Consider the following 9,995-nt stretch of genomic DNA (forward strand, 5'->3'; position numbering starts at 1 on the left):
GAAGTCTCAACGCTAATGATACAACACTTCCAAGCAGGACCATTGGGAATACCAATGTAATTTCCTCTCAAGAATTATCCCAGTTAATACTAAGTGGATTATATCGGTAGCTAAGCAATCTCGTACACGTTCTTAACATATCAACAAAGCTAATATGGAATTTTCAAAACGAATTGCCATTACATTCATGTTTCAATTCCGTCTCTTAGGCCCTTTGGTTGACATTTGAAGGCGTAAAAGATTAATAAATTGATTCTACGAACAAGACGTGCCTTGCTCGTTAATACTGCTGCTGTTTTGGATGGTGTGAATTGTGTATTTTTGGGATGATAGATACGTTAATTACCCTACATGTATGTATAAAAAGAATCCTACCAAATAAAAGCAAAATTGGACGCTCTAATTCACATCTGGAATATCAAAAGTTAGTTAATGCATGAAGTCTCAACGCTAATGATACAACACTTCCGAGCAGGACCATTTGGGAATCAAATGTAATTTCCGCTCAAGAATTATCCCAGTTAATGCTAAGTAGATTATATAAAAGTTCAGTAAGCGATGTGGACAATGTTTAATTTTTACGGCGCCAATTTTGCTGTTGCCTTTCTTCAGGGGACTTTACTCCACTCCTTATCTTCCTAGAGGGCGCAATAAGCCATAATTCTGAGACATTTGGTAAAATTGAACACTGTCTCATTCCCAAGATGATTTGCCTTGTAGTAGAAATTTGTCGTTTTATCTTTGAATTTCTCTTTTTCAAACTTAACTGTGCATGATCATAAAATAAGGTGCAATGCAATTATATGTTTTCGTTATGTTCCGCTTATTATGCGCTTTCAAATCAAAGAGCCCGTTAAAAAAAAATTAAGAATTCATAACGTACAGGCAAATTTTGTTACTTCATCTGTATTTCTAATCCCCACACTGTTCTCCTAAATTCATCTGAAATAAGAATGAAATCACCAGTAGCAGATAGAGTTATATAAAGGTAAAATATTTTTTTTTTTTTTTCACTACATATATTTCTGCATGAAAAGAACATAGAACCCACATATTTTTTTTATCTTGCCAGAGAGATTGGCAGCACTGACATTTTGTTCCTTGGGATATCATCCCTCGGATCCAAAAGAGGAAAGGTTGACCTATTCTTTCTAGAAAAAAGAACATTGCCCCCGATTAAGAACTGTTTACAGTTGATATCAGGAGTATTTTGAGTGACATTAATGACACTCTCAAAGTTCTTAGCAAGCACAATCACGGACCCAATACCCACAAGGTGGCCACTGGTGCCGTATTGATAAAGGCATCATGGGGACGCTTAGGAATGCTCTCCCTTCATCATCATGCACGACGCGGTAGTCGTTACCGGGCCCGTCCTCGTAAGATGAGTACCGCCATCACTCGATCTCGGCACGTGACTCGACAAGAGAAATAGCACGGTTCAACTCCGTCATGAAACCCGTCATGGAACCCGACGCTGCACGCTCTCGGTTCTCTTCATTGGCAGGGATGCAAGTTGGAATCACACTATTTGCAAGGAACTTCATTCTTAACGAAGTTTCGTAATCTCCAAATCTCACAGGTGATCCTTGGCATTCTAGTTCAAACTGCCTCCTGATATTACTAAAAGGAGATGGTTAGATTAGCCCTTTTTTTCTCTCTTTGCCTGTTGCTCAGTTACGATTTATTTTATCTCACTTTCTCATTCACTTGATTTATCTTTAATTCAACTGCTTGAACATCGGGTGAATATTAATCACAATACAGCCACATTTCATAGATAATTTTTCATCCGCAGTTGGTTTTTAACCAATCACCAAACAAAAGATAATTATAAACTCACGGTGAAATCCGTGTTACTTTTACATCCACGAAATGCCTATACCTGCACGTGAGTTCCCCTCTCCCGTTTACCAAAACAGAATATCAATCTCATTCGTAATCTATGTTGATTAGACGCTGAACGTTATATCAAGCGAAACAACTACAACAACGACAACAACAACGTGCATCGACATTCTCTCGCACAGAGTGCAGCAATATCGTTATTAGATGAAAGTGAAATTGGAAAATGCATTGATAGGAATTTCATGTCTCCTCTACTTGTATACGGATAAGCATTTAGAGTTGATATGATTTACATACATTATGTAGACGAAATGAATGTGATTGTATGCATAATCTTACACATGGAAAATGTAAAAAGCTAACAATGAAAGAATAATCACTCAGTTTCATTCATGTATGCATGTAGAGGCATGATTTTCTTTTATTTCCGTATCATGGAGAGAAAAAAAACCGTTCACTTTCTCGCTAGGTAATTATTCTCCTTAATACATGGAAGATTGGCCGCATTGGGCGAGACAAGATTGAAGAGCAGCCAATTTTCTCTGAACATTCATGAGTAAAATTTGAGTAACTCTTTTCTCATTTTTTGTGTGAAGAATCTGGCTTGACTGTAATGGGACGTAGATTGTGCTTCAATCCCTCCCCTGCTGTCAAAAACGGTGATTTGAAAGATGTGATTGGATGTGGGATGAAGCAGAAGAAAAATGAGAATGGGCCGTGAAACCAGACACTGATGATCAAAACGGAGGAAATCTGAGAAGCGCATTATTTGGCAGCTTATTGAATAATTGAAAGGATAAAGGTAGTCAAGGAACCCACATTGGACTTCACGTTTTTCAGGAAATCTTGGTTGCCATAGTAACATAGCTGCTCGTAACTCAGGGCGTCATTACGAGCATCCCATGAAATATCAGCTCTATCCTTGCCCGTTTCCTTTGTACTCGCAAATATCAAATGTTTGCATAACAAACGAATAATCAATCGAAGTAGCGATACGAAGCCCAGGCACAATTTTAATAATACATTATAAAACGCAGAAGTAGAGCATTCCCCATGAATTGTATTTTTGTTTTAATCTAGACTTCCTTTTTCTCATCTTAAATTACTTTTTCAGGTTTCATTCTTTCCTGATCAATTCTTTCTTCCTCATCTCATGAAACTTTTCTTCTGGAATAAAAACATAAAATAGAAAATGTTCCGAAAACATACAGCAAAAAACACCTTCAATAAAATAGCACAGCACAATATGTACTATATCATTAAACACAGGATAGTATAATCATCTATATAAGAAGCCTGCGTCGAGGTTAAAGGAGGGGGGGGGGACAAACTTGCCAATTTAAAAAAAAAATCATGGTTCATTTGACCTTCAATGCTGATTTTTAGAAAAGAATCTAAAAGATTGCTTTATGACTGCAAGCCAGTATGTAGATCAAGTCTTCTTTGCGATCTGATCCAAATAACGACAGGAGGAAATGACAAGTATAAGGCGATGATCAAATTTGTGACAAAGAGCATCTGCGAGTTGGCTGCTAAGGGATTGGAAGAGAATGTGTCGTAGAGGGCCATATTACATGATGTTTACAGGGAATTTTGCCTTTTATGAAATCAAGCTTGTGCTCGGGTTTGTTAAACGCCCGAAATATCAATTTGTAAGAATGTTGTCCTACTTGACTTTTTTAGAATCATGAATGTACAGGAAATTAGAGATTATAACCTTTTGAACAACATACGAATAATAACAATATTAACGATACAAACACATCGTAGATATCATAATCTAATCAAATATCTGGTCGTGCCTATAATTTCATCTAATTTAAAAAAACTCCTTTCAGTTCTCTTTAATATATCTAAATAAATTAATCATTGTCAAATTTATTTTATTCAATGAACAGTGTCAACGTGAAATACGTAACTTTATTAAAAAAAACAATCAACCTCGCGAACATGTTGACATATTTCCTATGAATATGAATACTATAATACAATTAAAACAAATAATTATCTGCCCTCTCCCTTTCCAGACACGTTTGATTTCAAAATCAAACTAAAACAGGCTATGATAAATTTATTCACCTAGACTACAATATTTTCAAAAGGTCATGAACGGATACGCAAAATATGCAGTTCATATTACGTGCTTTGTAAAAAAAAAAATCGGGTAGAAAAGAAATGTCTCATATCAAATCTCGCTGCACCTCAAATTAATCAACTCAACTCTGCTATTTGTACGAGGTCTTTGGAGGAAATAAATACCCTTTATGTTAATCGTGTCCCCGTATCCCCATGGATATGCATCCAATGTTTAGCTCTCCTTACAGATTGTGTATCTTACTGCAGAGATCAGAATAGAATAATACATTAAGGGGTTCGTCAATGGGTAATTTAACTAATGAACAACGCTCGTTTTTATTATCCTGCCTTCATTGTTCTGCGTCTTATTCGAAAATGCCAAGGTGATTTAGAATCATGGATATAGATAAGTTAATGCTTTTGTACCGCTGTTAACTTACGGCTGCATTAAGAGCCACAGAGGTTAATTTATTCACAAAACACTTCTTCTTGCCCTTACCTCTCAACTTTATACTTTCCTTTTCTCCCTTTTGTTAAGTGGTATAAACCCCCTTCCCTTCATTCGTTTACCATGTTCTTCAATGCATACGAATTAATATTGATTTACTCCATATAGTATTATATCATAATATTATTAATACAATTTATAAGAAATGTTTTCTCTCTCTTTATAATACACAATTTATTTTAAGACCAAATCTCTCATATCAGAATGCAATGCATTTTTTAAGCAGCCTATGTGATTATTACTTGCGTGCCTGGAGTATTCAATTGTCAAGCCTTACTGGCTTTTATGTATGCATCATTTCCATTTCTACAATGATTTACACTTTCATATTTTCTTTTTATTTTGAATGTTATTATGTCAAATTCTGTATATTGTGCTAATGGAAATAAATTTAATTTCAAATTCAAATAATATATAACTGTTAAAGTTAAGTACTAGGCTATACCTGCACAACCTACATGTATATGCGATTTCAGTATTTTGTGGTACTGCCATTCATCTATATAATTAATCGGGGAGAAAAAAAATGGAAGAACTCGTTCATCGATTTTGATTTTGCTTTAGCGTTTTCATTTAATGAATAACAATGTACATTCTATGGTAATGTAATAATTTCTAATCTGATTTCACAGGAAAGGGAGCTTAAAACATTGATGTCTTCTTCATTCAAAATGAGGTTTCAACATTGATGTTGGCGAGCACATTTTAAAGTCAGCGAGTAGCCGTTCGTTTCCGAGAACATAATTGTTGGTGCTGATCTTTTGGTCACTCTAGAACACATCCGTAGAGCGCGATTTAGGATTTACGTGTAAGTATTTTTTCCACGGGTATGACATTTATCCACAAGAGTTCACCTTTAACAGTACATTATTCCAAGAATTTATGAATTTATTTTCATGGCAGAAAGCACCGCTGGCAAGGCTGTAAACTACCACACATAAATCATGATTCATAATTCATGACAAATGGAAGCTCCCTTAACCCGACTCTTGTGCCCAGTCCAAGAAGAAAATATCGGCTTAGAGATTCCAGATGACGTCCCTGTTAGGAAGGAAAATTGGTTAAACATGCTTATATCCTGTTCATAATATTGACCTCTTCGTCTTGATTCCCTTCTAGTGCCTTCAAGAGAAATGCAAACGTTTAACTAAACTAAATATAATATTTACTCGGTTAAGTACCGAGGCACGGTGGATTTCTGGGTCTCCCTGCTGATTTCTGTCTTTCCTGGGCAGAACTTCTTCTCACTCCGGGGTATTTCTTTTAAATGGCACAGGACTGTCACAAATGCGCGGTCACGACCTGGAGGGAACTAAATCCCAAACGCATGATTCCGTGTATTTTTTGTTTCACGCTTCTCATACCTGTTCAATGTACATTCACGTTCAGTTCAAGAAAAAATGCACGCTGTCGTTGCTCTTTTAAAAGTAACAAACGTGACTCTCCTTTTAATATCATGATACTCTAACGATGTTTTAGGTGCAAGGTTTTGTTTCATTTGTCTTCCCTCCTGCTTGGTAAGTGCTGTAAATGACTGTTTTCACCTCCAAGTCATGGTCAAATTTATTGCTTTGCCAATTACAGGAACGTTTAAAGACTGAGTTAATATTGAACGGGACTTAGTTTGAAAACAAAACGTGTCAGGGGAAGGAATAGCGAAAGAGAGAGAGAGAGAGAGAAGGAGAGACAGAGAGAGACGGAGACAGAGAGGGGAAGAGCAGTGAAGAATGGAGAATGGAAGAAAATGCGGGAGCTAGAGAGGAAGCAAAATACGAGACAAAGAGAGGCAGAGGTGAGGAAAGGGGAGATGTTAACAAGTAAGTTTCATCGAAAAGATGGGTTGTGGTTAGAAAACGAAAAAAACACTCAAATTGAACGAGGAATAATGAGAGAAAGATGAGAGAAAGAAAGCACAGGTGGTACAGAATGAAGAAAGAAAGAAGGATGTCGGTCAGGTAGGATGTGAGCGAGGCCGGGATTCCGCATACCATCCGATTTTGTTTGTATTTTTGTGTGCGTGTGTGGTGGTGTGTGTGCGGGTGTGCGCGCGTGTGTATGCGCGTGGATTTATTTTGCGTGAGTGATCGTGCGCTTCTATTTGTTCGTTTGTTTGCTTGGTTTTTTTTTTTGAAGGGAATTTCTTAATCAGATATGATTTTTGACGTCTTGGGCTTGGGGACCAACTGGCATGTGTTTGTAGCCTTATTTTCTCTGCAGAGTTTCGTAAATATCCGGGAATTCTTGCAGCAAAGTTGTGTCGGGCATGGAGATTTTAGATAATTTCATTTTACTTTAATTACGAGCTACGTCGTAGGTTATCGCAAAGCATCGTAGAGAATCTCAGCAGGATCGCACCGTATAAAATGTGCCCGTTTTTCAGATAGAGATAGAAAAAAGGAATTGGAATGAACCTCAAATAACGAGAGAGAAAGAGAGGGAGATTATACATTCTTGGTACAACAAAGTAGAGATAAAATACTCATGTAGCAAAACGAATTGATAGTGATCAGAATCAAAATATATTGGCCTATTTTTTTATTTCTTGGAATTGATGAGCATCATCTAATGTGACGATGGAAAGAAAGAATATTATGGATGTGGTTATGGAAATAATGTTTTTCGTTAGTCTCCCATGATTGCGGATATACTTGAAATATTCATCATGGTAATACCCAAACGACTTCATTTATATTCATTAAAAACGAGCCTTTACTCCGATGCTAGATTTCTCGAAAGGATTCGTAGTAATCGAGATGATTGAGTTTCTCTGACTTTTTTATATTATTGTTTCCTCCAGCTATACGGACGCAATATTAGGGTTTGTGGACACAAGAAAAGGTTTCACAGCGTTTTTCACTCAATGTATTTTTGCAAGATTGAGAAGGTATGGGTATATTTCCCGCGCTGTTTATTTTCCAGAGTACGCGTTAATAAAGAACTCATATCCCATATCGTATTATCCATGACGCCAAGAATATCGGGTGTCATTGCGGTAGAATATGGCTAATTGAAACACGAGACACAGAAACGTAAACAACGGAATGTAATTTGTCATATTTTGTAATGTTTCGCATCAACATGTTATCATAACTGTTGCCAAAGAAGAGAGGATTGATAAAGTGTGGTCTACGACGGCTTTATACTTAGTAACCGGTCAGACAGAACATATCGATTACTATACTCACCGCGGGTATAAGGCGTCACATCCCTCTCTAACAGTTCGACGTATCTCTCATCACTGTAGTCGAATTCATTAAAAGGTTGAAACGTCAAGTTCAACCCGTACCCTCCCCCACTGGCCTTCTCCAACATGTCATACACACCACCAGCCATAAAGACTTCATCCTTGATGTGGGCGTCACCGTCGTGGAAGACTATTACCCCTCTCTTCCACTCATAGATCTTCCATAGGGCGGCCACGAAGTGGGCAAGTTTACGGTGTGGTGGCTTTAGGTTGGTGATCAGTTTATACTGGTCAAAGTCATCATAACCTGATGCTTGCCCTCCAGCTGTGATGAGGGGTAGATTCCATCTGGTCGAGAATCTACCAACCGGGGCCAAGGCGTACTCGCACACCGGTCCAAAGAAGGCCATCACTTTGTGGATATACATCATATCAATAGCGGCGAATTGGGCAGTGTTCAACCAGCATTCAGTATCGTCGACAATCAAGCTTATGTTATTAGGAACGACGAGTGTCGTATTCTTGACTTTTTCCAGAGCAATACGCATAGCTGGCACCACCATCTGAAGGTGATAAGGGTAATGTCTTCCAGCGACCAACCAGGGCTTCGAACCTCGGGTAGACGGTAAAGGATACCTCGGTAACATAATAGCAATGTTAATAGGCTCATCCGGTGGTAGAGATCTAGAAACAGATAGATTCACGTTTAACAGGACAACAAAAAAGACGAAAAGCTTGATATCAACAAGGAGCCAAGGAAAAATCAAAGCCTTCAATTCCATCATCGTGTATTCCTTTTCCTTCAGATAAAATACAATGTGGATAAAATCAAAACATGTGAAGCAGTATTGCAGAGAAATGTCTCGTGTGACATTGAAATAAATGATCTCCCCCGTTCACAGAAAGGTTTAATAGTGGAAAAGTAGATTGGATTGTAGCAAGCCAGGCACATGAGGGCGTATAACAACTTAACTCCCAGCACAACCAACAGATGAGCTCGAAATAAGTCTTGTATATCAGACACTGATCGATATCGAGAGAAAATACAACTAGCAGAAATGGATAGGAAGGGAGGATACAAATAGAAAGAAGAGAATTACCGGAAATGAGAAATAGAGAGGGACAGAAACAGAGAGAGCAGGAAAGAGGGAGAACGAGCGGAAGAGATAGGGAGAGAGAGAGAGGGGAGATAGAGAGGGAGAGAGAGCGAAGCGTAAATAATGAATGGTCTTGAGTGATAGTGAACGTTATTATACTTTTCTCATCTCCATAAATTGTCACCCGTAGGTTATATTCCTTAATGCTTAAAATTTATTGAGAAGGTCACTACTTGAACTACTTTAAAGGTAAGTCCAACATGATACAAAGTTGGTTTTAATTCAATTTTTAAAAATCAATACAAAATGATAGAACCAGAGTAAACGTTGCATTGATTACAACAGTAGGAATACATAACTTGCTTATTTTCTGTCGGATCCTCTTAAACTTTCAGTGGTCCGTAAACAGACAAATAACTCAATGTCAGAGTGTACTTCCCTTCCCTTAATAACAGGAGTGTGATATCCTTGATACTGTTATTGTATCGTTATGATCGTTGTATGAATCTTCGTATGCTTCTTCATCCTATTACGTTCACGTCATTTATTTGGTGGATGTAGAAGATTTATGGTCTTTATCTTCCGGGCAAATTGCGCTTCTTTTTGATATCGCGTTGATTTTCTGTAGGCCATGGATATATATATTAATGGATATTGGAATTAACGGATCGTAAGATTGAGCCTTATCATGGTTATGTAAATTGGTATCTTCGAAGAAATATAAAAGACAGATGAGATCCATTGGAAAAGAGGATATCTGTATATAGATGACATTATGTAGACTGTGGCAACTTCAATAATACGGTATTATGATGATGCCAATGTTGGTGATTGCGGTAAGGTTATTAGTTTAGCAATCAAGGAAGATAATCATACAATGTTCCGGTTAATACGTTGGCCAATGGCAAAAGATGGGCAAGAGAGCATTTCAAACACTCATGAAAATCCACCAAAAACCACCTACATGGAATTGCTTAGTGGCTGAAAAAATCAGATGATGACTTGTATCCTTTCATTATTTTTATGTTGTTCTTAATTAGATGATACAGTATTCATAGATATTTGAGACGACATTGAATTTCCTGCATCATAATTGGCACCTTTATCCTTCCGGAAATGTTCTCATCATCAATCAATCACGCCTTCTTCATACATTAATATTATTGTTTTCGATTTGAAGCATCGCCATTGTCTTATACTTTATAGTTTTAACACTCGTCGCTAAAAGATACAATCGCGCATTTAATACCAGTATTTATTTTATATAATATACGTACAAACA

General features: G+C 37.3%; 1 protein-coding gene across 1 annotated transcript; it reads right to left on the minus strand.

Annotated features, from left to right (window-relative positions):
* Window positions 1–6,550: 6,550 nt before the first annotated feature.
* LOC105441085 (atrial natriuretic peptide receptor 3-like) lies at window positions 6,551–8,702 on the minus strand. The gene has a single exon (XM_011671896.2). It carries the CDS (start codon window positions 8,399–8,401, stop codon window positions 7,559–7,561), a length of 843 nt encoding a protein of 280 aa, XP_011670198.2. The 5' UTR covers window positions 8,402–8,702; the 3' UTR covers window positions 6,551–7,558.
* Between the last annotated feature and the right edge of the window lie 1,293 nt (window positions 8,703–9,995).

The sequence above is a fragment of the Strongylocentrotus purpuratus genome, unplaced genomic scaffold (genome assembly GCF_000002235.5).
Source record: "Strongylocentrotus purpuratus isolate Spur 01 unplaced genomic scaffold, Spur_5.0 spur5_scaffold_6, whole genome shotgun sequence".
NCBI lineage: Eukaryota > Metazoa > Echinodermata > Echinoidea > Camarodonta > Strongylocentrotidae > Strongylocentrotus > Strongylocentrotus purpuratus.

Coding starts and splice junctions, on each gene's coding strand:
- LOC105441085 (XM_011671896.2), bottom strand. CDS start 8,401: ATGATGGAATTGAAGGCTTTGATTTTTCCTTGGCTCCTTGTTGATATC.